Below are 27,640 nucleotides of genomic sequence, written 5' to 3'. Positions count from 1 at the left end.
TTGGTTCACCCCCACCTCTGTTGAAGGAAAGCAACACTGTGATGGAGAGGAGCAGCTGTGGATTCAAATCCTGGCTTGGCCACTTTCTAGTTGTGTGACTTGGTGCATCTGCCCTCATCTCCTCAGAGACAAAAATGGCAACACCTCCCTTCTTGGGTTACTATGAGGATTAAATAACAAAACCTCCAAGAAGCAGAGCCCGGTGTCTGGAGAGTGCTCAATGGATGTAGTTATTATTATCATCATCAGCACAGTGTGGGGCACATGGTGGGCATTCAGGGATGATGGCCCTTGTGTCACAGCCGACACTCTTGACCAGTGAGTCCTCTCTCCTCCCTTTGTTGACTCCTGACCGTCCACAAATGAGGTTCAGAATCCTCCATCCAGCATCTTCCCTGGTCACACGGTCCCAACCTTTTGCTCCACCCCTTCTCTGTTCCCCCCGCAGTCCATGCTCCAGCCATCCTGACTCTGTCCCTGGATTTCTGGCTCACTGACACCTGAGCCTGTGCACAGGCCCTCCCTTCTGTATAGAGCACGCTTCCCATCTTGTGGACTCGCTTCCCATCTTGTGGACTCGGAGGGTTCTGAGCAGCCGTTGAGGCTGAGCTCCTATGACACCTCCTCCGTGAAGCCTCCCTCACTTTTCCATTACCAGTGAGGCCTGCCACAGCCCGATTTGTACTCTGATCCTGGCACGCATGAAGCCGTGTTGCCATTTGTTAACAGTCTGTCCTCCACTAGACTGTGAACTCCACCAGGCGGGGAACCAGGTCTGATTGCCTCTGTGTCCCCAGATACCACTTAGCACAGAGTCGAGCCCATAGTGGCTATCAGCAAATGCTAGGCCCAGCCTGCCACCCACCCACCACTCACTTGGGGGCTGGAGGCATTGCACGCATGCGGGGCATGTGGGACTTGTGGGGGCAGCTGAGCAGCGAGGTTTATAGAGGAACCCAGGGCGGCAGCAGGAAGGATGAAGGATGAGTGTCTGAAACTGGGTTGGCAGGCTCAGGGCATAGCCAGCCTAAGCTGGGGGTCAAAGGCCCCTGGCCCCTTCACTCCCCCAGGGGCACACAGTGTCGGCGGCACGATGTGGGATGCCCCAGGAAGGGCAAGGCCATGGGGCTGGGCTTTCCTCCATCGACCCAGGACAGAGCTGGTGCTGAAGGCCCCATCAGCATGACTGGGGTGGAGATCTTGGGGACCTCCTTGGGGGGCCACAGTTGGGGGGAAGGGCATAGCCCATCCAACATGTCCATCTGGTGTGGCTGTGCCAGCAGGGAGTGTCCCACATGCAGAGCTCCCTCTGGGCTGCAGGAGGTGGGGACCTGGGTGGGCAGGTGGGCACAGCAGCAGGGGGCCCCAGGGAGCCTAATCCAGCGGGCCCTGGAAAATGAGGCGGACGCAGCCATGCTCGCCAGTAAGCCAGGCCCCGCAAAAGGGGCAGGCGGCATGGAAAGCGTGGGTGCCGTGGGGCAGTGGTGTCTGGGCCCAGTAGCGGGCAGTCTTCTCAGAGCAGACGTGGCCACAAGGTGCAAAGGCATGGCTAGGCGGCCCAGGGTCCAGGCAGAGGCCGGCCTCCTGGCCAAGCCATAGAGGCACGTAAGGCCCCACAAGGCGGCAGAGAGGACATTCGCGCTCCTGGGGGCCCCGCTCCCGCCGGCAGCCCCAGCCGTGGTAGCCGTGGACGTGCCCGCAGCGGACGTAGACCCAGGGCTGCTGTTTGTCGGGCGCTGTGCGGCCACGGGCTGGGCTGGGGAAGGCCAGAGTGCTGAGGCCCACGGGGCACTGGGGCCGCGCTGCATTTGCCTCCTGCCGCTGGGCCTCCAGTTGCTTCAGTGTGGGAGCCCGCAGCAGCCCCGCCGGTGTGCGCCACAGCAGTGTGGCCCCACACAGGTCGATGAGAGAGCCGTCCTGCAGCACGTTGGACTCGTTTTCCACCTGCCAGAGGCAGTAGAAGGGCCTTACTGCCCAAGAGGCCCCTGCCGAGCCGCGGGTCCATCCCACGGAGCCTCCCTGGAGAGGACACCCTGGCTGGCAGGGCAGGCAGGGCAGAGGAGCAAGGCAGGCTAGGAGGCCAAGTGGGCAGGCAGGTGCACCCCAGGCACATGCTGATCCCCCCTCCCAGCGGGGCATGGGCCTTGGTTTCCCCATCTGTCTAATCAGGAAGTCTGACCCAGGCAGGGTTTTTCTAAAATAAGATGTTTTCTGAAGTGCCCTCCTCCTGACAGAGGCAGGAAAGGCCTCTAATGAGGAATGCTGGGTACTTAGCTCAAAGCTAATGGGGAATGCTGGGTACTTAGCCCAAAGCAGCTGCCCCAGTAGTTACAGTTAAAAGCAAAAACTCAGGAGCTAGGCTGCCCAGGCTGAATTCTGGCCTCACCGTTGACTAACTGTGTCCCTTGTCGAGTAACTTAACCTCTCTCCATCTCAGTTTCCTCATCCTCAAGATGGACTGCACCTTCTGGCATCTCAAGTGGTTCTTGTGAAGATGAAATGAATCCATCAGGCCGGGCGCGGTGGCTCATGCCTGTAATCCCAGCACTTTGGGAGGCTGAGGCGAGCGCATCACCTGAGGTCAGGAGTTCCAGACCAGCCTGGCCAACATGGTGAAACCCCATCTCTACTAAAAATACAAAAAGTTAGGCGGGTGTGGTGGCTCATGCTTGTAGTCCCAGCTACGTGGGAGGCTGAGGCAGGCGAATCACTTGAACCCAGGAGGCGGAGGTTGCAGTGAGCCAAGATTGTGCCATTGCACTCCAGCCTGGGGGATAGAGTGAGACTCCATCTCAAAAAAATAAAAAAAAAATAATAATAATAAAAATGGATCAATCAGTTTAAAAACTTAGAACAGTGCGTGGCAAATAGTGCTCAAGAAGAGTAGGCTTGTGAAACATTCACATGCATTGTTTTAACAAACAATGCTTCCCCAGACCTCCCCACAGAGTTGACGCTCTGGAAAGAAAAGCCAGGCTTTTCTCTGAGGTTTTGCATCTCCTTGGCCAATGTGCTCATGCCCGAGAAGAGCAGTGCATGGCCAGTTTGAGGAGCATGGCCATGTGACCTTGGACAGCCCCTGCCTCTCTCTAGGACTCACTCCCGGCTCCTAACCTCAGCTCTCTGATCTGTACCACAAGGAGCTGCCACTAACACCTGTGTCAGAACTACTGTAAGGACCCTTTCCTCCTGGGAGAGGAGAACAGTGCTAAACCTGTCTGAACGTGATAGACATGCTACAAACTGCCAACCCTTTAGGCTATAAACTGCTCACACATGGGCCAAGTGTCACTCTCATAAGAAGGTGTGATTTTTTTTAAGCTGCCAGCAGCCTTGAAGCCACCTGGGACTGCACAGTATGTCTGTGTGTGCCTTGATCGCATCACCCCCTGGACCTCCAGTGGTATGCATGCTATGCTTGGGGACCCTGGTCTGTCTGCCTGTCTGTGGGACAAGTGGCTCATGCTAAGAACTCCCTGGGCCTGGGATTCCCTGATATGGAGCCTGTTGGGGCTCCCTGGGGCAGAAGGACTGGAGATCATCTCCTGGCTGGGGCAGGGGGATGGGCAGCTTGTGAGGGCCTGGCAAGGATAGGGGTGGGGAATGGAGCGGGCCACCTACCAGCTTGCCCCGCTGCTGGGCTGAGCGGCTGTCCCGCAATGTGTACACATTCCCACAGACCGAGATCTCCCGCCAGACACCCGGGGCTGAGTCCTCGGAGAAGCCGCCTGCCGGGTGCATCACCAGGACTCCATTGGTGGTCAGTCCATCCATCAGGCCATCTGGGGTCCGCCATTTGGCCGCTCGCTCCTGGGACCACATGAGGGATCAGATCACATCCCCCAGGGGCCCCCCAGCAGGCCATGTGCCAGAGGCACTGCCCCCCTACCCTCAAGTTCAGAGGCGGCCCAGAGAGGACTGGCATTGAAGCTGCATGACTTGAGCGTCTCTCTGGGCCTCACTTTGCTCATCAGTTAGGTGGGGTTGCTAAGCCCTGCCAGAACCACCATTTGGATTACTGTGGGCTGCTTCATCACCTCAAGATGCTGCACCTCCCAAGCCTACCCCTTGCCTCACAGATGAAGAGTTGGTCCCTTCCTGGGGCTCACTCACTCCAAGGAAGATGTTGCTAGAGGCGTCGAAGCCAGCGGCATAGATGCGGGCAGTATAGGGTGGCCGGCGGTCACAGAGGATGCGGCAGGCATAGCGGGAGATGGTGCTCTGGGCAGAAGGGCCCTCGGCAGCCCCTCCTCCAGGGGACGTGTCTGTTACCACGAAGTCAATCATGTTCTCTGTGGAGCGGCCGATCTGTGAGGACAGGGAGAGCAAGCAGGGACTGTATGTACATAGGGGACTCTCATGGGCCTTCCCTCCCAGAGTACCAGCAGCTGCTCTGTATGCAAGGTCACCAAAAAAGGAGGCTGCCAGGCCCTGGAGAAGGGGCAGCACCAACCCCATAGGCCCTCTAGGCTCCCAGGTGGGGTCTCCAAGTCCAAGAAGCCATGGCCTGGAGCAGCTTCTCCTTCTCTGTTGCCCCCACAGCACTAGGGATCACCCCATTCAATAAATACAAGTTGATTTGCTGATATAATTATAAGAGGGTGCTCAAATGTTAGCAGCAGATAGTGACTTCTAAGTAACTATTTGCTATATGCCAGCCACCATGCTAAACATTTTATATGCAATGCCTAAGTTAATCTTCCCGTGGGGTGGGTACTATTATGGGCCTCATTTTACAGATGAGTAAACCAAGGCCCAGAGAACTTAAGTGATGCTTCCCCAAAGTCACCTAGTGGTAAGTGATGGAGCCAAAATCTGAACCCAGGCATTAGGCCTCTCACACCTGAACTCCTGAGCTGTGTGACCTCCCACAGTCTAGGAGTCTTGAGTTTGATCCTTGATATAGCCACTGACTTGCTGTGTGACTCTGCAGTCAACAGCCCACACTGGGACATCCTGCTTCCTTGTCTGGAGAGAAGCAGCTTTCCCATGGCCTCCCAACCTGTAGCCTCACCTGAAAGGCTTGCAGAGCCTAGAGGCCTGGTGGCCAGGAGGTGTGTGGAGAGGCCTGAGCATACCTGGAACATGTCTGTGTCGCTATCATGTGTATACTCCACTATGACCGAGTGGCTCCGGGACAGTGTGTACGAGATGCTGTGCTGACCACGGTTACTCAGTGCCTGGGGGGGAGAAAAAAGTCACTTGCCAGGGTGTGCAGCCATGATAAGTGTATGCCTTGAGCAAGCAGCTGGAGCTCAAGGCCCAGCAGCCACTCCCTGGGAAGGGGGCAGCTCCACCCTTCTCAGAGGGTGGACAGTGCAGCAGATGTTTCACATGATTTAAGCCCTACAGTCACCCTAAGGATGGGGTTATCAGGCTGGGCGCGGTGGCTCACGCCTGTAATCCCAGCATTTTGGGAGGCTGAGGTGGGCGGATCACTTGAGGTCAAGAGTTCAAGACTGGCCTGGCCAACATAGTGAAATCCCGTCTCTACTAAAAATACAAAAAAAAAAAAAAAATTAGCTGGGTGTGGTGGTGCACGCCTGTAGTCCAGCTACTCGGGAGGCTGAGGCAGGAGAATGGCTTGAACCCGGGAGGCGGAGCTTGCAGTGAGCTGAGATCGCGCCACTGTACTCCAGCCTGGGTGACAGAACGAGATTCCGTTTCAAAAATAAAAAGAATGGGGTTATTGTTCCATTTTAGAGTTGAAGAAACTGCAGGTCAGAGAGAAACTGGCCTAAAGGCACACAGCTGGAAATATCAGAGGCTGAATTCTAACCCAAATCCTCTAAAGTCAAAGGTTTTTCCTTTACCATTGCAGTATGAGTGTCACCTCCCACTCTCTGAACCTTGGCTGCCTCTAAAATGGTGCAGCTCATTTCCACCCATTTCCATTTCCATTGGATGGAAATAAGCAGCACCATCTTAGAGGCAGCCAAGGTTCAGAGAGGTCCAGTGGTTAAGGCAACATTTTGCAAACTGTAAAGAACTGCGCACACTGCAAAGGATTTTTCATCACCATTCTCAGATGGCCCAATAAGCAGTGAGTGATGACACAAAGTGGACTCCCCTGTTAAGGTGGGGGGGCTGTGGGCAGGTAGAACCTGGAAGGCCGAAGACCTGGGCCTTGGGCAGGGAGGGCAGGACCTCAGGTCTATGGGTCAGTTGCTTGCCTTGGAGATGAGCGGCGTGGAGATGTGGTGCATGACGTCTGGCTTCACCCCGTTGGCGTGCGGCCGGCGGCTCAGTGCCAGGCGGCTTCGCCGGCGGCCCTTGTCCCCACTTGCCAGACACCCATTGTAGCTGTAGATGTCGGGGGTTAAGAAGAAGGGGTTGCAAGAGGAGAGAGAGAAAGAGAGAAAGTGAACCCCTGATGAGACTTGGAGAAAACTGCCAACTTCTAGGCAGATCCTACCTTAATAAACAAGCTCTACAAGCACCTGAAACTAGAAGACCCTACAATAACAAATGGGTACCTTGGGGAGTGGGAGGGGGGTGTCAGAGCAGTTTCAAAAGCACTTTCATTCAGTTAACCAAGTATTTCCTGGACACTTGAGCCATGCCTGGATGGGTGCTGTGCACTGGGGCGGTAGAGGTGATGCACCACGGGTCAGTTGTGGGCCCTCAGTGGAGGGGTTCCTCAGCTTCTCCAGGAACCTAGGTGCCACCTGCCACACCCAGGCACAAGCCAAGGATGCCATAAGCCTAGAGGAAGAAAAGGGAATTCTCGCCCTAGGATCAGGTTTCTGGGAGAGGGAACACCTCTACTGGGTTTTGAAGAACTAGAAAGGGTTCACCTGTAGTAAGCTGTCACTTATCACACCACTACTCAAAACCAAAATGGAAGGAAAAAATGACACACAATGCCAGTACCTCCATATGTCCATACATGTCAAATTTCCACCTGCCCTTCCAGCTCTTGTCTGGAGGGGATGGCTGTGAGAGGCACAGAGGGGGTGAGGCATAGCTCTCATCACTGCCATGGGCTGCTGCCTCTGTGTTCCCGGCCTTCATGTTATCAATCACCTAATGGAATCTGTGCAGTGGCCTGCCAGGCAAGTGGCTTTCTGCCCATCTTACAAATGAGAGAAATCAAGGCTCAGGGAGGTAATGTGACTTGCCTCTGGCTAGTAGGTGAAAATGTCCAGATTTGAGCCCAGTCTCTCTGACTCCAGAAGCCCCTCTAGATGGAGGCTCACCCTAAGCAAAGGGCCCAAGGCTGGCAGGGTCTGATGAGATCAGGGAATGGTGGCTTTGGTGGTGAAGTATGTGGGGGAGATGACACTGGTGGGAGGGCTCTGAACTCCAGGCTGAGGACATTATTCAATAACCAATGGGGTGCCAGGAAGGTCTGGGAACAGGAAGTGACAGGACAAAGAGCTGCCAAATACAGACAAGGCCACTTGAATCAGAATCTTCTAGTGAGTTTATTAAAATCCAGATGAGGCCGGGCGCAGTGGCTCACACCTGTAATCCCAGCACGTTGGGAGACCGAGGCAGGCAGATCACTTGAGGTCAGGAGTTCAAGACCAGCCTGGCCAACATAATAAAACCCCGTCTCTACTGAAAATACAAAAACTAGCCAGGCATGCTGGTGGGTGCCTGTAATCCCAGCTACTCAGGAGGCTGAGGCAGGAAAATCACTTGAACCCAGGAGGTGGAGGTTGCAGTGAACTGATATCGTGCCACTGTACTCCAGCCTGGGTGACAGAGCAAGACTCTGTCTCAAAAAAAAAAAAAAAATACAGATTCCCTGGTCCCACCCACTGCGACTGTGATTCTGTAGGCTTGGAGAGGGCCTGTCAATGTGTATTTTCAGTGCCCTCCAGCCAGCTCTGATATGCAGCCAGTGTGGACTCTGCTCCGCAAGGGGGCTGACAGGAGGGTCCATACCCATGGGTCTGCAGCCTCCCACATTAGTGGCCTTGCCTTGGGCTGGAAAGCCAGTCCTGCCTTTGGGATATGAAGCAGCTGCTTTTCCAAGGCAGCTTCTCCCAAGGGAGACATCACTTTTGCCCTTGTGAGCTCTTCTCACACATGGGGGGCAGGTCTTGAGGTGTGACAGTTCAGGACACAGGCTTGGGACACAGATGGGCCTGGCTTAAATCTGGCTCTTCCACTTATCACATGACCTCTGTAAAATGGAGCTAATTTTTTAGGACCTACCTCGCAGGTTCATTTTGAGAACTAAATGAGACAAAGCATTTAAAAGCACTTGGCACAGAGTTTGGCATATTTATAGGAAGCCCTTGATAAGTGTTCACTATTACTGCTTTTTTTTTTAAAGCATGTGTCAACAAACAGCCATTAAAAAAAAATCTTAATGATAATATAGCTTATCAAATAGTTTCTTTAGGACTGATGGCAAAGAGAGGCCAAAAGGCGATCTAGATGGAGGAGGAGGAAGAGGGTCTGTCCCTGGGTAAAAGATCTGAGTGGATGGTGCAGGGATCCTGGTCAGGCGAAGACCAGGAAGGGATGAGGTTGGCCAGGCCGCCAGATCACGTTGCTTCCTCTCTCCTGGCCTTGGCTTTCTCATCTGCAGTGTGAGGGTCAGCTGTGGCTTAGTGAAAGTGCACTAGACCTAGAGTAAGAAAGACCTGGGTCCAAATCCCAGCCCTGCCACTTACCAGCTGTGTGCCCTTGGGCCAGTCACTTCCCCTCTCTGAGCCTCGGTTTCCTCACCTCCTTCCTCACAGCATCTTTGTGAAGATTGAAATGAAATAATGTCCATGAAAGGGCTTGGCACAGGCCTGCCTCCCAGAACACTCGATATGTGCTAGGCGCTGTTCTATGTACTTTACAGAAATCACCTCATTCATTCCTTCCGACAACCCTCTGAGGAAGGGATTATTATTATCCCCATTTGCAAAACAGGGGAAACGGAGGCACAGGGAAGTTCAGCAACTTGCAGAGGCAGGATTTGAACCAAGCAGTTTTGCTGGAGAACCAGAGTTCTTCACCCCACACCACACACACTAGGTGCTTTAGGAAAGGCAGCTGGTGTTAACGTTTTTCTCATCTGATCAGGAAGTTGGGTGGTTAGAGTTGTCACAGTAATTTGTGAAAAATGGGAAGATAAAATAATAATTATGAACTGAGGTGGGTTTGGTCAATTTTGTCTTTCAGCTAGGAAGGTGAGGAGGGACGAACAGCAGAAGGCCCTATGTGGGGGGAGGAGGGGTCGGGGCCCTTGTTCTGGCTGCGTTGGGTGGGTGTCTGGTGCTTCACCCCTTCTAGGCCAGGGATGCTCACCCCAGGACGATGAGTTCACCATACTTGATGGGCTCCTCGCCTGGCTGCGCATCTTCACCGGGAGAGGAGAGAACGCAAGAGCCCTTGTTCCCCCGGTGCTGGAGGTCTGAGGTTCGGGGGGACCCCACTTCAGGGTTTCCTTCCAGCACCATTCTGGGCAGAGTGGGAGAGAAAAGAGCTTTGTAGGTTCCCACCCCAGCCCGGCTCAATTCCAGCTGCAGCCTGCTGCAGGGCCGCCTAGGCTAAGGCAAGGGTGACCTTTCACCGCCTCTACTGCTATGGCAACCACTTCCCCTCTGCCTCCTCTAAACTGACCGAGGTTGCTGGGATACCAGGGAGGGGTGGCACAGTGAAGAGAGTCAGGATATTCAGTGGTGCCAGAGAGATGGACCAACTTGGGGTGGCCAGAGGCTGCTTTTTGGCCAAGATCCCAGTCTGGGATGTGCTTCAAAGCGGGGCACCCAATGAGTTGGGGGCCGTTACCCCTCATCTCAGACTCAGTTCCTGCTTATAGCTCTTAGCCTCTGGACCTCTGATTTAGCCTCTCTGACAGGTTCTTTGAATCTACCTGTCCATCTGAATCTTTCTTGCCCCTTTGAGGTCTAGGCCTCTGTCTGTCCATCTGCTTTCTCAATGACTCTCTGTCCTCCCAGCCGCTGTCCTTTTCGCCGTCTCTCTCCCCCCATTCCCCGTCTCTGCCTGTCTGCCCGCCTCCGCCTCACCATCTGCCTCAGTCTCCCCATCTCGGCCTCCCCCTGCGGGTAGGCCAATAGACTCCTCCTGGGTGCGCGCTCTTCCCTCCCTCCCTCCCTCAGGTGTCTGTCTGCGTCCCCAGCCGCTCGGGTCTCAGGAGGCCTGCGGAGGCGGCGCTCCCCCCTTGAGCTCGGGCTGCAGCACAGCCGTCTCCCGCAGGCAGCCCGTTTGGAAAACATCCCCGCGCCAGAGGGACCGCGCCGGGGCAGGCCCGCGCCCTGCGCCCCGGGCGGGCAGAACGAGAACCGCGGCCCAGCACCTACGCAGGTCCACACCCGGCGGCCCCTCCGCACAACACGCGCGCGTGCACGGCCCCGCACGCCCCGGGCCCGGACGGCGCAGAGACCACCCGCACCCGCGACCGCAGGGACGCGCGGGCGCGCAGCAGCCACCGGCGCCCGCCCTCGGACCCACTCCCTCCACCACCCCCAGACACGCAAACACGCCCCCCGCGCCAGCCGGGGCCCGCCCGGCGCAGCCCCCGCCCCCTCCGCCCCGGCGGCCTCACCTGGCCACGCTCCGGGCCCCGCTGGGCGCCGCTCCCTCCCCGCCTAGCCCCTGCTCGGCCCCGGGCCGCTGCGGCGGGATGGGCCCGGCCCGCGGCGGCTCCGCGCTGCCTCGTCACGGGGACACCCGGGGCCGGGGGAGGGGGATGAGCGGGAACAGCCACACTCCGCCCCCTGTCCGGAGGCCCCGCCCCCATTTCCCCCGCCCCTAGGAGAGCCCCGCCTCGCTCCAGACTCCGCCTCATGCGGCGATGCTCAGCCCTCGTCGGCGGAGCTCCGCCCCTTCGCAGGAGACCACGCCCTTCCCCTGGTACCGCCCTCTGACCAGGGAAGCCCCACTCTCCACTCCGTCTGAGGGACTCCCTTGCCCCTCCTAGCCGGCTCAGGACTCCCCCGTAGTCTACACGACCCTTCCCCCATTTCAGACTCCCCAAACTCCGCCTCCATTTCCGGGGACTCCGGGGTTCTCCCAGAGACACGGGCGCCCCTCCCCACCGTCGGTCAGGGCCCTCACACGGCGCTGGAGGCCCCTTCCCCAGCCTTAGACCCGGGGACTACCCACCCCCAGCTCCGACACCCCGCCTACCATCTGGGGACGCCACGCAATTAGAGGAGAGGAGGAAAATGCTAAAGGCAAAGGGGGTGTGCGGCAGCGGTGGAGGCCGGGGAAAGCAGCTGCAGTTGACCAGAGTCGCAGACCTGTCTTCCAGCCCAGCTCGGGCACCCCCCATTCCCCTCCCCTCAGTCCCCTCCCCTCCGCCAGGATGCACACACTCCCCGATGTGCTGCAAAGGAAAGAGACTTTTGGGGGAGCACAGCCCCTTCTGGGCCTGGGGCTTGCGAGAGATCTATCAGTCTACGTTAGGCGCTGTGCGCTGTGCTTTGAGCAAATTAAACCCTTTACTTTAATCCTGGGAGGCAGGCACGATAGTTGCCCATTTTACAGATGAGGAAATAGATTTACAAAAGTGACTTGCTTGTTGTAGTTTGCTAGAAACGGGCCAAGAGAGAATCTCAGCTGTATGAGTGGCTTCAGTCTCAACTCCTAACTTCGTACCTTGTCGTTCTGACTAGGGATGGAGCCTCAGAGGTGCAGAAAAGAAACCTTGTCTGCATCAGGTAAGGTCCCTATTGCTCAGTACTCTTGGTCTGGAACTATAAAGGCTGGATTATAGTTCCAGATCAAGTCTTTGGTCTTGTGGGGGGCGGTGGGGGTGTTTAATGAGAAAATCAAGGAAGACTGCACAGAGGAGGTGGCTTTTGACTTCCATTATGAAGGATGCATGTTTAGTTTGCCTAAACATTCCTGAGAGGGAGCCGCTGCCACTCCCACCCCCACAAACTTGTTGCACCTGAAGTTCCCCATCTACCAGACTCCCCTGGGGCCCTACTACATCCACCCCGCTAACTCCTCCACCTAAAAATAGCCAAAGATACCAACTGCTTTGCCAACTGTTCTGGGGTCCAGCGGCTAGATGAAACAAGAAAGCAGCCGACGGCACATCCTTTAGGGGAAAAGACACTCGTTAGTCACAGAGAATCTCCCTGCGAGACTTCCACCAAGCAGGCCACCACCAGACCGCTGGGCTGCTGGCTGCAGGTCACACAAACCCTGTGACACAGGATAGCTGCCCTCACTGATGCCTCCAGAGGCCTCCATTGTGCTGGGTGTGCACGGGGACCCTGGGACAGCCTCACTCCCTTGTGTACCCCCAGCTTTTAATGCATTGCCTGCCAGAGCAGGTCCTCAGTGAATATATACTGAATCCCTGTTATAATCCGCAATTTACACACCAGGAAGCTGAGGCTCAGGCAGAAGAAGAAACTTGCCCCAGGTCACAAGCCAGGCAGATGCGGAGCTGATGCTTCACAGGAGCCCCAGTGCTTCCACCTGACACTGGACTGCATGGAGGAAGGTCTGAGAGGGATCACCAAGACTCACTGGAGGAGGAGGCAGGGATTTCTCCTGGGGCAGTACTGGGATTGGAGCTGCATGGTGGCACAGCCAGACCATCAGGCCTCAGGGAGGCTGAGGTGGGCCTGACACCAGGATTGCCCAAGTAAGGGAGAGGAAGGGAGAGTTAGGACACCAGTAGCAGATGCCTAAGTTCCAACCTTGGCTTCTGGCTCTAAATCCAGCGCTCTGCTCCAAGAACTCCAGCTTCTTAATCTCACTAAGCTTCAGTTTCCTTATGTGTAAAATGGGAATAATAATGATACTTACTTGTGGTGAATAGGATTTTGCAGTATTGCTTTGAAATTCCTTTGTCAACCCTCCCTTTTCTCTCTTCAATCTAGATCTTGTCCCTGTTGGTTCAAAGAAAGGGACAAAGAAAGGAATAAAATAGAAACTTTATTTCTTTTTTTAAAAATTTTATTATTATTATACTTTAAGTTTTAGGGTACATGTGCACAACGTGCAGGTTTGTTACATATGTATACATGTGCCATGTTGGTGTGCTGCACCCATTAACTGGTCATTTAGCATTAGGTATATCTCCTAATGCTATCCCTCCCCCCTCCTCCCACCCTACAACAGTTCCCGGTGTGTGATGTTCCCCTTCCTGTGTCCATGTGTTCTCATTGTTCAATTCCCATCTATGAGTGAGAAAATGTGGTGTTTGGTTTTTTGTCCTTGCGATAGTTTGCTGAGAATGATGGTTTCCAGCTTCATCCATGTCTCTACCAAGGCCATAAACTCATCATTTTTTATGGCTGCATAGTATTCCATGGTGTATATGTGCCACATTTTCTTAACCCAGTCTATCATTGTTGGACATTTGGATTGGTTCCAAGTCTTTGCTATTGTGAATATTGCCGTAATAAACATACGTGTGCCTGTGTCTTTATAGCAGCATGATTTATAATCCTTTGGGTATATACCCAGTAAAGGGATGGCTGGGCCAAATGGTATTTCTAGTTCTAGATCCCCCCCCCTTTTTTTTTTTTGAGATGGAGTCTCGCTCTGTCGCCCAGGCTGGAGTACAATGGCACAATCTCGGCTCACTGCAAGCTCCACCTCCCAGGTTCACGCCATTCTTCTGCCTCAGCCTCCCGAGTAGCTGGGACTACAGGCACCCGCCACCACGCCCAGCTAATTTTTGTATTTTTAGTAGAAACAGGGTTTCACTGTGTTAGCCAGGATGGTCTCGATCTCCTGAGCTTGTGATCCACCCGCCTCTGCCTCCCAAAGTGCCGGGATTACAGGTGTGAGCCACCACGCCCGGCCAAAACTTTTTTTCTTTAATTCTTGGGTTCTAATGCCTGAAGGGGCATTCCAAGCATTCTAATGCTTGGAATAGTTTGGAAAAGTAGTTGTATATCTAGTTGAGAAAACATGTGGAAAAAACAAAACAGGGCTGGGCGCAGTTGCTCACCCCAGTGCTTTGGGAGGCCAAGGCAGGAGGATCGCTTGAGGCTAGGAGTTTGAGACGAGCCTGGGCAACATAGTAAGACCCTGTCTCTACAAAATTAAAAAAATTAGCTGGGCATGGTGGTGCCTGCCTGTAGTCCCAGCTACGCAAGAGGTTGGGTCAGGAGAATCATTTGAGCCCAGGAGATCGAGACTGCAGTGAGCTATGATCACATCACTGCACTCCAGCCTGGGCAACAGAGTAAAATCCTGTCTCTAAAAAAAATTAAGAAGAAGAGAAAAAAACAACAGCGGCAAATTCTTTCTGGGCTGGGAGATTTGGAGAGGAGAAGGAAGAGCTAAGATGCTAGGTTCTGGCCTTGAGGCCATGCCAGACTGGGAGGGTAGGGTTGGGAAAAGACAGATCCCTCACATGGATTTGGGGATCCAGAGCAGAGGCAACCTGGGCTTCAGTTCTCTGTCTCTAGCTTTAGAGGAAAGCCCTTGAAGAGGAAAGGCCTAAGAATAATAATCCATGGCTCTTGGTCTGTTAATTCTACTTCCTGAGTCATCTTTCATTTTCCATAAAAGGTAGTCTGTGTTTGCAGCTGAGTAATTTTCTTGGCCTGCATCCTGTCTATAGAAGTTTGGGGGTTCGAATGCCTCTTTTCCATTTCTGTTGTCTCTGTCCTTTACAGTCCAAGTTGTCAGTGTTTCTGCCAATACAATTCTCTTAAAAACTTTGTAGATTTCTATGGACCTTATTCACTTCATTAGACTATGCCCACAAATCTCTTTGAGATAAGCCCCCCTACCTTGGGCTCATGCTGATAGACAAATCCTTTAACGTTTCTAGAAGCACTTATTGTTTGAATGGTTCTATTGCCTTAGACCTGAAGTCTTAGGGAATTTACAGGCATACTCTTGGCCTCTTGGCTTCAACTTTATACCATGTTTTTCTGATGTGATCTTTTTCCAGAAGCCATTTCTTAATTTTAGCATTGTTTTTGGCTGGAGAGGCTGGGAATTTTCTTCTTCTTGTTTGTTTGTTTGTTTGTTTGTTTGTTTTTGAGACGAGGTTTCACTCTTGTTGCCCAGGCTGGAGTGTAATGGTGTGATGTCGGCTCACTGCAACCTCCACCTCCTGGGTTCAAGTGATTCTCCTGCCTCAGCCTCCCAAGTAGCTGAGATTATAGGCATGCATCACCACTCCTGGCTAATTTTGTATTTTTAGTAGAGATGGGGTTTCACCTTGTTGGTCAGGCTGGTCTTGAAGCCCTGACCTCAGGTAATCCACCTGCACAGCCTCCCAAAGTGCTGGGATTACAGGCATGAGCCATTGCACCTGGCTGAGACTGGGAATTTTCAAAATCATCAAATTCTAACTATTTTTGGTTTAACAGAGCTCCTGTCAGTTTATATCTTGCCTCTCACCTCTCATGTTTTACTCTAAGCAGGAAGAAGAAATAAGGTACTACCTGTAACATTTTGCCTGGAAATCTCCTTAGGTAGATCACATATTTCATTAGGCACATCTTCTACCTTTTTCTTCTTTCTTCCCTTCCCTTCCCTTCCCCTCCCCTTCCCCTTCCCCTTTCCCTTTCCCTTCCCCTTCCCCTCCCCCTTCCCCTCCCACTCCTCCTCCCCCTCCCCCTTCCCTGCCCCTTCCTCTCCCACTCCTCCTCCCCCTCCCCCTTCCCTTCCCTTCCCCTTCCCTTCCCCTCCCCCTCCCCCTCACCTCCCCTCCCCTTCCCCCTTCCCCTTCCCCTCCGCCTCCCCTTCCCCCACCTTCCCTTCCCCTCCCTTCCTTTTCTTTCCTTGCCTTTTGTCAGAGTCTTGTTCTGTTGCCCAGGCTGAAGTGCAATGGTGCATTACTTGCAGCCTTGAGCTCCTGAGCTCAAGCAATCCTCCTGCTTCAGCCTCTGCAGTATCTGGGACTACAGGCACATGCTACCATGCCCAGCTTAGTTTATTTCTATTTAAAAACATTTTTTTAGAGATAGAGTCTAGCTATGTTGCCCAGGCCGTTCTGAAACTCCTGGTGATCCTCCAGCCTCAGCCTCCTGAGTTGTCGAGATTGCAGGTAGGAGCTACCGTACCAATCTACACATTATGATGGATGACAATGTTGCTAAATTACCTGCCACTATGTAACAAGGATCTCCTTCCCTTGAGATCCAATAGTATTTTCCCACTTTCCTTTCAGCTTTCACTATCAGCCTTCTCTAAGGCCATCAGTCTTCTTAAAGTAGTCCCATGATCCCTCACTCCTGGTATTCACACCTTTATGTCATCCCCTTCCCTTGAATGTGGGTGGGAAGGACCTATGACTTTCTTCTAACCAACAGTATATGGCAAAGGTGATGGGTTGTGCCTGATTACATGCACATAGTGATGTTATTATGTTATATAAGTTTGTAGCACCTGTCTTGCTGGGGTCTCTCTCACTCCTTGCTTGCTTTAAAAAAGCAAGCTGCCATTTTGTGCACTTCCCATATTGGGAGGCCCATGTATCAGGGACCAAGAGTGATCTCTAAGAGCTGAGAATGGTTTGCAGCCAGCAGCCAGCAGAAGAAAAAAAAAAAAAAACTCAGTCCTGGAGCAGCAATTGAATCTGCCAACAAAAGTGGATTCTGGGCTGGGCGTGGTGGCTCACACCTGTAATCCCAACACTTTGGGAGGCCGAGGTGTGTGGATCACCTGAGATCAGGAGTTCAAGACCAACCTGGCCAAAATGGTGAAACCCCATCTCTACTAAAAATACAAAAATTAGACAGGTGTAGTGGTGCACTCCTGTAATCCCAGCCACTAGGGAGGCTGAGGCAGGCGAATTGCTTGAACCCAGGAGGTGGAGGTTGCAGTGAGCCGAGATCGTGCCACTGCCCTCCAGCCTGGGCAACACAGTGAGACTTTGTCTCAAAAAAAAAAAAAAAAAAGAGGATTCTTCTCCAGTTGAGTCTCAGATGAGACCACAGCCCTAGGAGACTCCTTGATCGAAGTCATGTGACACCCTATGCTGAGGACTCTGCGTAGCCATGCCTGGACTTCTGATCCCACAGAAACCGAAATAATAAATGTGTGTTGTTTTAAGCTGCTATGTTTGTGGTATATTGGTATACAGCAGTGGATGACTAATACAAAGGCTTTCAGACTTTTGCTAACACTATACTTAAAGTCTTTCTAGCCTCTGCTCACTACTCCCACATTTTTAGGTATTTTTTATTGTCCTCACTCCTGGCATTAAATCTTTTTTTTTTTTTTTTTGGCTGGGCACGGTGGCTGACACCTGTAATCCCAGCACTTTGGGAGTGAAAGTGAAACACAGTGAAACCCTGTCTCTATTACAAATACAAAAAAATTAGCCGGGTGTGGTGGTGGGTACCTGTAGTCCCAGCTACTCGGGAGGCTGAGGCAGGAGAATGGTGTGAACCCGGGAGGTGGAGCTTGCAGTGAGCCGAGATAGCGCCACTGCACTCCAGCCTGGGCGACAGAGCGAGACCCTGGCTCAAAAAAAAAAATTTTTTTTTTTTGAGCCAGGGTCTCGCTCTGTCGCCCAGGCTGGAGTGCAGTGGCATGGTCATGGCTTGCTGTAGCCTCAAACTCTTGGGATCAAGCAATCATCCTACCTCAGCCTCCTGATTAGCTGGGACCACAGGAGCATGCCACTGTGCCTGGCTAATTTTTATTTTTATGTTTTGTAGAGGCAGAGTTTCACTATGTTGCTCAGGCTGGTCTTGAACTCCTGGGCTCAAGTAATTCTCCTGCCTCAGCCTTCCAAAGGGCTAGGATTACAGGTGTGAGCCACTGTGCCCAGCTGGCACCAAATCTGTCTTAGTTATTGCTGAGTAGCAAATTATCCCAATCTAAGCAGCTTAAAAGAGTGTTTAATCTCATACAGTTTCTAGGAATCAGGAACTTGAAAGCAGTTTAGCTGAGTGTTATGAGCAGTTCCATGCAAACCTACCCCCAAAGTCCAAGAAAGCTGAGGGGCTGAAGAAAGAGACTGACAAATCCAGTTTCTCAGAAAGAAACATTTAATGACTTAGAAACAGAAGTGATGTCTTAGGCGGCTGCAAGATAATGGATCCCTGCACCCATACTCCAGAAGGTATCCTTTCTCTTTTAGGGTAAAACATGTGCAGCTCGTCACGTCTTCAGACTTCTTTTTGCCAAGATCCATGACCACTGGAGGGGTTTAGATAAGCATCTTTGTGAGGGGCTTTCTATGCTACAAGGTGTTGTTTAAAGAGCTTACTGCAGAGCACCTTGGTATGTGGGGGTCAAACATCAGTCACCACAAGAGTTTCACTTCCAGATGGTGTCATATTTGCCATGAAATACACTGTTTTCCTACGCTGGGACCTGAGTTCTGGCTCAAGTCTCTCATGGGGTTGCAGTTAAGAAGTCAGTTGGGACTTTAGTCATAAGAAAGCTTGAGGGCCGGGTGATCTACTTCCCAGAGGCTCACTCATATGCCTGGAAAGTGAGCGCTGGATGTTGGCAGGAAGCCTGGGTTCTTCTTCATGTGGACCTCTCTGGAGGACAGCTTGAATGTTCTTACAACACCAACATGGCAGCTGGATTCTCCCAAAAAAGTGACCCAAGAGTCTAAGACAAAAGCCACAGTGAGGCTGAGCAGTGGCTCATGTCTGTAATCCCAGCAGCTTTGGGAGGTCGAGGTGGGAGTATTGCTTGAGTCCAGGAGTTTAAGAACAGCCTGAGCAACAATAGTGAGACCTCGTGATATAGTTTGGATATATGTCCCTGTTCAAATTTCATGTTGAAATGTAATCCCCAGTGTTGGAGATGGGGCCTGGTGGGAGATGATTGGTGGGGCAGTTCCTCATTAACGGTTTAGCACCATCCCTTTGGTGCTGTGCTTGTGATAGTGAATGAATTCTCATGAGATCTGGGGTTAAGTGTGTGGCACTTCACTCTCTCTTGCTCCTGCTGGCCATGTGACATGCCTGCTCCCCCTTCACCTTCCACCATGATTGTAAATTTCCTGAGGCCTCCCCAGAAGCTAAGCAGATACCAGCATCATGCTTCTGGTATAGTTGGCAGAACTGTGAGCCAATTAAACCTCTTTCCCTTATAAATTACCTAGTCTCAGGTATTTCTTTTTTTTTTTTTTTTTTTTTTTGAGACAGAGTCTCCTTCTGTCACTCAGGCTGGAGTGCAGTGGTGTGATCTCGGCTCACCGCAGCCTCCACCTCCCAGTTCAAGCGATTCTCCTGCCTCAGCCTCCAAAGTAGCTGGGATTTACAGATGTCTACCACCACGCCCGGCTAATTTTTGTATTTTTAGTAGAGATGGGATTTCATCATGTTGGCCAAGCTGGTCTTGAACTCCTGACCTCATGTGATTTGCCCATCTCGGCCTCCCAAAGTGCTGGGGTTATAGGCATGAGCCACCACGCCTGGCCATCAGGTATTTATAGCAATCTGAGATTGGCCTAACGTGCCTTATCTCTATGAAAAATTAAAATATTAGTCAGATGTGGTTGCGCATACCTGTAATCCCAGCTATGCTGGAGGCTGAGGCAAGAGGATTGCTTGAACCTGGAAGGTAGAGGGTACAGTGAGCTATGATCGCATCAGCCTAGACGGAAGAGTGAGACCGTGTCTCAAAAAAAAAAAAAAAAGCCACAATGTCACACAGTGTCACTTCTGCTTTATTCTATCGATCAGAACAATAACATGCCCACCAGATTCAAGGGGAGGAACTTAGACCCCAACCTTGATGAGAGGAATTGTTGCCTGTGGGCCAGTTCAGGTTTTTGACTTCACGATACAAGAGAATTTGAGAGCGAGTCCAAAGTAGGAGTAAGCAAGAGAGTTTATTGCAAAGCAAAAGTACACTCTGGGTCGGGCACAGCGGCTCACGCCTGTAATCCCAGCACTTTGGGAGGCCAAGGCGGGTGGATCACGAGGTCAGGAGTTTGAGACCAGCCTGACCAACATGGCGAGACCCTGTCTTATAAAAATTAGCTGGGCGCAGTGGGGCGCACCTGTAATCCCAGCTACTCAGGAGGCTGAGGCAGGAGAATTACTTGAACCCAGGAGGTGGAGGTTGCAGTGAGCCGAGATCGCACAAGTGCACTCCAGCCTAGGTGACAGAGTGAGATTTCGTCTCAAAATAAATAAATAAATAAATAATAAAGAGAAATTACACTCTGACAGCTGATCAGAACTGGCTGCTCAAAGGTGAGACAGCACCAGTTGACACTGGGGAGACTTTCTTTATGAGAGTCTTACATGATTATTCATAAAGGGGGGAATCATTATTCATGATTATTCATGTTCTATGTGGTCCCCTGCATGCACATGTGCTATTATTGTGCATGCTAGTACATACATGGCATATCTCATTAGCATCTTAAATCTCCACCCAGGAGTGTGTTTTTTACTTTTATAATGAGCATAGGTCAGCCCAAGGACACTAAACAAGGGTTTCTGCACTTACATGAATTTGAGGATTTTCCCTTCTACTTTTTTTTTTTTTTTTTTTTTTTGTGACGGAGTCTCACTCTGTCGCCCAGGCTGGAGTGCAGTGGTGTGATCTTGGCTCACTGCAACCTCTATCTCCCGGGATCCACACCCGGCTAATTTTTGTATTTTTAGTAGAGATGAGGTTTCACCATATTGGTCAGGCCGGTCTCGAACTCCTGACCTCAGGTGATCCACCTGCCTCGGCCTCCCAAAGTGCTGGGATTACAGGCGTGAGACACCATGCCTGGCCCCCTTCTGCTTTTCTTTTTTTTGAGACCGAGTCTTGCTCTGTCACCCAGGTGGGAGTGCAGTGGCGTGATCTCGGCTCACGGCATGCTCCGCCTCCAGGGTTCATGCCATTCTCCTGCCTCAGCCTCCCAAGTAGCTGGGACTACAGGTGCCCACCACCATGCCCGGCTAATTTTTTTTTTTGGATTTTTTAGTAGAGATGGGATTCCACCGTGTTAGCCAGGATGGTCTCGATCTCCTGACCTCGTGATCTGCCCGCCTCAGCCTCCCAAAGTGCTGGGATTATACACTTGAGCCACCGTGCCCGGCCCCACTTCTGCTTTTCTACCTCATTGATGCAGGATGTTCTAACCATGAGCCCAGGATGCAGTTTGTGCATTGTTGGGTGGTTTGTTTTCTCCATCTATTTAGCAAGTTTTATTGTCCTTTAAGGGAGGCTATTACCACCCTGTCTAATCTACCTCAGAATGGGAAAGAATTCCAGCCAGGGCAACATGGCGAAACTCTGTCTACAAAAAATACAAAAAGTTAGTTGGGCATGGTGGTGCGTGCCTATAGTCCCAGTTACTTGGAAAGCTGAGGCAGGAGGATCACTTGAGCCAGGGAGGTCAAGGCTGCAGTGAGCCATGATTGCACCACTCCACTTCAGCCTGAGTGACAAAGTGAGAGCCTGTCTCACAAAAACAAAAAACCAAAAATATAGGCCTCCCTCCCTCCCCTGCTCCAGGTCAGGGGGCTATCTTTTCAGGAGGGACTGGACATCAGCATTTTTCATCCTGCCCCAGCTACCTGTTATTGAGGCTGAGTTCTGGGTGAGTGTATCTGAGATGTGGAGGTGCCCTTCTTCCACCCAGCCCCCACTGGTAAGATGGATACCCAACACTGGGCATGGCACTGCTGAGAACACTGGGGCACAATTCACTCTTACCCCACTTGTGGAATGGGGGTTCCATTCAGAGGGTGGAGGAGGGGAGCTGAGGAGACCTGGGGCTGCTGCACTTGCCCTCCTCCAAGCACTCAGCTCCTAAAGTGGGGGTGTCACTCAGAGAGTGGCACGCTATTGTTCCTGCCAGCACCAGAGCCCTGGCTCAGAGATTTCTCTTCGGAACAGAAGTGGGTAGTAAGGCCGGGGCATGGTGGCTCACGCCTGTAATCCCAGCACTTTGGGAGGCTGAGGTGGTTGGATCACTTGAGGTCAGCAGTTCGAGACTGGCCTGGCCAACATGGTGAAACCCTGTCTCTACTAAAAGTACAAAAATTAGCAGGGTATGGTGGTGCATGCCTGTAATACAAGCTACTGAGGCAGGAGAATCACTTGAACCCAGGAAGCGGAGGTTGTAGTTACCAAGATTGTGCCACTGCACTCCAGCCTCCTGGGTGACAGAGCAAGATCAAGTATTGAAAAAAAAAAAAAAGTAGGTAGTAAGAGAGAGAGCTCCAGATCTTTCCCTAAAGCAACATTTGTAACAGGTTGTAGAGAAGTTTAAGTTCAAGCCCAAGAGCACTCTCAAAATACTGGAGGTTATGGGGAAAAGCAATAGAGGGGAGATTGATGGACTTTGGAGGTACAGGTTAAACTGCAGGCTGGCTAGTTTGCTGGAGAGAAACTGGGGAAAGGGAAACTGGAGAATCCTGCTGGAGTCAGAACAAATCTCAGACACTGACCTCCAGGACTGTTTCTTCAAAGGCGTCACCAGGTTTGATTGGATCCATTTGTGGGTGGGTTTATACCCCAGAGCTTTGTTGAAAATACAGTAATAGACAGCTCAGCTGGCAATTACTGGAGCCTAACAGCTGGGTGTGTCAGGGAACGAGTCAGTCAAAGAGAGTCCTGCCAAAACCCTTGTTAACCCATGGTGACTGGGTACCCAAGGCTGTACCCCCTGAGGAGTGACATCTGAGGCTTCACACTCTGGCAGCAAGAAGGAGGAGATAGACTTCACTAAAATAATCCCTCCAGTAACCAAACGAGCATGTAAGGATAATGAGCCGGAGATTTGTAGCTATCATACACAAGCAACATCAGCCTCTTGCTTGGTACCTGGGAAGCCCCCAGGAGGAGCAGGGAAGAGCAGACAGAGGAGGGGGAAGGCAGAGGAAAGCGAGGAGTCTGGGCTCCCTTTTTTTCCCCCCCATCAATCAAAAGAGGAATGTCAACATTTATTTGGCACCACTGAGTTCAGAATATCCTTAGGGCTCTGTATAGGTGACAAAAGGAGTATCAGGCCATGGTCATTTCCTTAGGAAGATGCCGTATAGGAAGAGAGGGTGGAAAATCATGAGGGCATTCGTCAGCCTCCGGTACTTTGCTGCTCAAGTTTCAGGAGCTGTTTGTCAAGTTTTGAGGTGTTTTCTTGATGCATCATCAGAAACTGGCCACACAAGTGAAAGACAGGAATGTCAAATTTATACCTTTCATACCAGGCAGAGTTTTCTGGAAGTGTGACGTTCACTTCCTGTAAAATAAACTTGTTATTATAAGGCTTGAGTACTTCCTTGGCTTCACCACAAAGGGGGCCTGGGTCCTTTGTGAATAAGGTCAGCATGGGCAGAGTTGTCTTAGAGGTGGAGCAGTTTATCAAGAAGAGTCCAAGGGAGGATCTGGCAAGTTGCATGCTATTTCCTTGAAACCAGAGCATATTAATTCTGATCCAGATGATTTCTCCCCTTCGAAATAATTGCAAGCAAGGTTAAAACTGTATTCAAGAACTATTCCAGCTGGCTTTTGGCTTTCTCTGATGTATACTCCTGAGCTTCACGCTGCCAACATCTCCGCTTCTGCCCCACGCCCAGGCTGGGCTCCCTTTGACCTTTGATTGGTGACATGGAGAGTTAGGGACCCAGAACTGCCTGCAAGTAGTTCATACCCCACCCCTGCCATTGCCCACATTCAACCTGTCACAAAGTCCTGCCTACTATGTCCCCACAGCTCCCATCAACCTTGCGATCCCCTCTGCAACTGTCCAGAGAGGCAGGGCTGAGATCTAGGTTCTGCCTCTCCTGACACACAGACAGACAACTCTCCCTAGTTGTGACCTTGGGCAAGTCTCTTCACCTCTCTGAGCCTTGGTTTTCTCAACTATGAAATAAAAATAAAGATAGGCCGGGAGTGGTGGCTCACGCCTGTAATCCCAACACTTTGGGAGGCTGAGGCAGGTGGATCACGAGATCAGGAGTTTGAGACCAGCCTGGCCAATATGGTGAAACACCATCTCTACTAAAAATACAAAAAATTAGCTGGGCGTGGTGGCGGGCACCTGTAATCCCAGCTACTCAGGAGGCTGAGGCAGGAGAATTGCTTGAACCTGGGAGGCAGAGGTTGCAGTGAGCTGAGATCACACCATTGCACTCCAGCCTGGGTGACAGAATGAGACTCCATTTCAAAAATAAATAAATAAATAGGCCAGGCATGGTGGCTCATGCCTGTAATCCCAACACTTTGGGAGGCCAAGGTGGGCAGATCACAAAGTCAAGAGATCAAGACCATCATGGTGAAACCCCATCTCTACTAAAAATACAAAAATTAGCTGGGGGTGGTGGCACGTGCATGTACTCGGGAGGCTAAGGCAGGAGAATCGCTTGAACCCGGGAGGCAGAGGTTACAGTGAGCCGAGATCACGCCACTGCACTCCAGCCTGGTGACAGAGAAAGACTCCATCTTAAAAAATAATAATAAATAAATGAATAAATAAATAAATAAAGACACTGGCCAGGTGTGGTTGCTCATGCCTGTAATCCCAGTATTTTGGGAGGCTGAGACAGAAGGATCACTTGAGCCCAGGAGTTTGAGACCAGCCTGAGCAACATGGCAAAACCGTCTCTACAAAAAAGCACAAAATTTAGCCAGGCATGGTGGCATGTGCCTATAGTCCCAGCTACTTGGGAGACTGAGGTGGGAGGATTGCTTGAGCCTGGGAGATCGAGGCTGCATGAACCATGTTTGTGCCACAGCACTCCAGCCTGGGCGACAGAGTGAGACCCTGTCTCAAAATAATAATAGTAATAATAATAAAGATACCTACCATACAAGACTGTTGTGAGAAATCAGTAAGATTACCCAGGAAGGGTGCTTAGCTCAGGCCTGGCTCATGGCATATGTTAAACACTCTCTAAAAGTCAACCACTGTTAGTATCAGTTCAGACTTCATCATTTCTTGGCTGGGCACTCAGGACAGCCCCCTTGATGGCCTCTCTGTCTCCATTCTTGCCCCTCCAATCTATCCTCTCCAACTAAGCCAGTGTCAAGCCTCTGTTTACATCTCATCAATGGCACCTGCATCTTCTTTGCCGAGGGTGGGTCTTGGTCCATCTGAGATACTGATTAAAGTGCAGCTTTCTGGGATGTCCCCTCCAAGGATCCCTGCACTTGTCACAATGTCCCAGGCAATCTTGCGGTGCACTGACACTTGAGATTCACCCCTCTGCAAGCTAGTCTACATTCATTGGTGCAGGATTCAAGGCCCTTCGGATCTAGCCCCTGCCAACGTTTCCAGCCTGATACTCCCTACCTCACACCATACCCTCCACTGACACCACAGCATGTGCCCCTCCCTCCTGCCCCACACTATCCTGTACCTCTGCTGTTCCCTCTGCTTCCCTGTCCCCCAGGCTGGTGAACATGCCTATTTTGGGCCAAATTGTGTCTCCCCCACCCCTGCAAATTCATATGTTGAAGCCCTGGCTCCCCAGTACCTCAGAATGTGACTGTATTTGGAGAGAGGGCCTTTAAAGAGGTGATTTAACTTAACATGAGGCCAATTAGGGTGGGCTCTGATCCAATCTGATTAATGTTCTTATCAGAAGAGGAAATTTGGACACACAGAAACACCAGAGCAGAGGGAAGACCTTGTGAAGACACAGGGAGAATGTGGCCATCTTCGAGTTAAGGTAAGAGGCCTCAGAAGAAATCAACTCTGCCAACATCTTGCTTTTGGACTTTCAGCCCCCACAACTGTGAGAAAATAAACTTCTGTTGTTTCCGTGCCCAGGCCGTGGTGTTTTGTTACAGCAGCTAGCCGAGCTGATGCACAGAGAGCACCTCCCTGCAGGGCAGCAGCTGTGCCTGCCCCTCACAGAGAACTCACCATGTGGTTCTGCACCTAGTGCTCTACTCATGTATTTACCTCTCCTGTTAGGTCAAGGCTTTTTGCAAGGTAGGGTTATGAGTTAACAGCAAGTTATGAAATTGACTTCATGGGTTCAACCAGCATTTTTAATGAAATAATAGAATAGAATAGAATAGAAAATAGAGTACACCACATAGAGTAAAGATATGAACTGTCTCATGAAACTGGTATTTCCCTGTGTATATGTCACATAATGTGCATTGGGCCACAATGTAAAATGCATTTTTTTTTTTACTAATACTCATGGCCAAGAAAGATAGAAAGCCAGTGCATAGCCTGTGTGACCCTCAAAGATGATGTCAAACCTTCTCATTTCTGTATGTCCAGTGGCTGACCTAGGACCTGGCATGCAATAGGTCTTTGGGGAATATTTGTGGAACCAATGTGCACTGACCCTTGCCTATATGATCTTCTCTACTTCCCCCTTCATGACCCTAGTTGCAGCACCAAAATCTCTCACCTGGAGGACAACAGCCTCCTAACAGGTCCCTGCTTCCATCTTGGCCTCTCTGTAGCCTCCCTTCAGCAGCCAAGAGTCATCTTTCTACAGCATAAGTTGCATCCCATCACTTACCTATTCCAGTGACTTCCTACTGGAGCCCAAGTAAAGTCCTACGTCTTTACCTGCCCTCCAATGCCTGCCATGATCTGCTTTCCCCATCCTCTCCAACTTCCTCTCCTTCCCTGCCCCCTCCCTCATTCCATCCAGCTGCACTGACCTCCTTGGTGGTCTCCAGAGCCAACCAGCCCACGCCTGCCTCAGGGGTCCACACACACTTACTCCTGCTTGGAAGGCTCTTCCCCGAAACAAGTCCCTTGTCTTCCTTCTCTCAAGTCTAATGTCACTTCCTCAAAGAGGCCATCCCTAACCGTTCTAGTCAGTAAAATCCTATTTAGGAGGGATATTTCATAACATAGAAGACACTTGTTGATATGTTTTGGCTCTGTGTCACCACCCAAATCCCATGTTCAGTTGTAATCCCCAGTGTTGGGGATGGGGCCTGGTGGGAGGTGATTGGATCATGGGGGTGGATCCTCCTGAATGGTTTACCACTGTCCCTTTGGTGCTATTCTCATGATAGAGTTCTCATGAGATCTGGTTGTTTAAAAGTGTGTAGCACCTACCTCATTTCTCTTTCTCCTGCTCTGGTTGTATAAGATATGCTGGCTTCCCCCTTCACCCTTTCACCATGATTGTAAGTTTCCTGAGGCCTCCCCAGAAACTGAGCAGGTGCTGCCATGCTTTCCTTTTCTTTTTTCTTTCTTTCTTTTTTTTTTTTTTTTTTTTTTTTTTGAGATGGAGTTTTGCTCTTGTTGCCCAGGCTGGAGTTCAATGGCATGATCTCAGCTCGCCGCAACATCCACCTTCTTCTGGGTTCAAGCAGTTCTCCTGCCTCAGCCTCCCAAGTAGCTGGGAATACAGGCATGCGCCACCACACCTGGCTGATTTTGTATTTTTAGTAAAGATGGGGTTTCTTCATGTTAGTCAGGCTGGTCTCGTACTCCTGACCTCAGGTGATTTGCCTGCCTCGGCCTCCCAAAGTGCTGGGATTACAGGCATGAGCCACTGTGCCAAGCCACTGCCATGCTTCCTGTACAGCCTGTGGAACCATGAGCCAATTAAACTTCTTTTCTTTATAAATTACCCAGTCTCAGGTATTTCTTTATAGCAATGTAAGAATGGACTAATACACTTGTGATATAGCATTAAATGTTTGCTATGGCTTGGATGTTTGTCTCCTCCAAACCCACATGTTGAAACTTAATCCTGTCGATGGAAAGAGTCAAACTCTGTAACATATTTGAAGAGATTTATTCTGATCCCAATATGAGCGATCAATGGCCTGTGACACAGCCCCAGGAGATCTTAAGAATATGTGCCCAGGGTGGTTGGGCTACAGCTTGGTT

The 27,640-nt window shown here is 51.3% G+C and overlaps 2 protein-coding genes across 3 annotated transcripts; both read right to left on the bottom strand.

The window, feature by feature from the left end:
• Positions 1–205: 205 nt before the first annotated feature.
• PELI3 (pellino E3 ubiquitin protein ligase family member 3) lies at positions 206–10,677 on the bottom strand. Of its 2 annotated transcripts, XM_004051584.5 has the most exons (8): positions 10,517–10,677; positions 9,256–9,408; positions 8,631–8,702; positions 6,174–6,303; positions 5,079–5,180; positions 4,114–4,308; positions 3,622–3,810; positions 206–1,944 (listed from the first exon to the last, which is right to left on the bottom strand). In XM_004051584.5, exons 2-8 carry the CDS (start codon positions 9,405–9,407, stop codon positions 1,375–1,377), a joined length of 1,410 nt encoding a protein of 469 aa, XP_004051632.1. In that variant the 5' UTR covers position 9,408; positions 10,517–10,677; the 3' UTR covers positions 206–1,374. The 2 variants fall into 2 exon arrangements, with proteins under 2 accessions (XP_004051632.1, XP_004051633.1); XM_004051585.5 differs by lacking the exon at positions 8,631–8,702.
• An 11,575-nt stretch (positions 10,678–22,252) lies between these two features.
• On the bottom strand, positions 22,253–26,990 carry LOC129525260 (glutaredoxin-like protein C5orf63 homolog). Its single transcript, XM_055354551.2, has 2 exons — positions 26,858–26,990; positions 22,253–23,416 (listed from the first exon to the last, which is right to left on the bottom strand). Exon 2 carries the CDS (start codon positions 23,243–23,245, stop codon positions 22,898–22,900), a length of 348 nt encoding a protein of 115 aa, XP_055210526.1. The 5' UTR covers positions 23,246–23,416; positions 26,858–26,990; the 3' UTR covers positions 22,253–22,897.
• Positions 26,991–27,640: the final 650 nt, after the last annotated feature.

The sequence above is a fragment of the Gorilla gorilla genome, chromosome 9, assembly GCF_029281585.2.
Source record: "Gorilla gorilla gorilla isolate KB3781 chromosome 9, NHGRI_mGorGor1-v2.1_pri, whole genome shotgun sequence".
NCBI lineage: Eukaryota > Metazoa > Chordata > Mammalia > Primates > Hominidae > Gorilla > Gorilla gorilla.
This window is presented reverse-complemented; position numbering and strand designations above follow the sequence as displayed.

What these genes read in the sequence shown, in the direction of transcription:
- PELI3 (XM_004051584.5), bottom strand. Translation starts at nt 9,407, where the DNA reads ATGGTGCTGGAAGGAAACCCTGAAGTGGGGTCCCCCCGAACCTCAGAC. An exon ending in GGCCCAAGGGCACACAGCTG is followed by an intron (nt 6,304 to 8,630) that starts GTAAGTGGCAGG and finishes CGACATCTACAG; the next exon opens with CTACAATGGGTGTCTGGCAA. An exon ending in CCCAGCAGCGGGGCAAGCTG is followed by an intron (nt 1,945 to 3,621) that starts GTAGGTGGCCCG and finishes TGCCTCTGGCAG; the next exon opens with GTGGAAAACGAGTCCAACGT.
- LOC129525260 (XM_055354551.2), bottom strand. Translation starts at nt 23,245, where the DNA reads ATGCTCTGGTTTCAAGGAAATAGCATGCAACTTGCCAGATCCTCCCTT.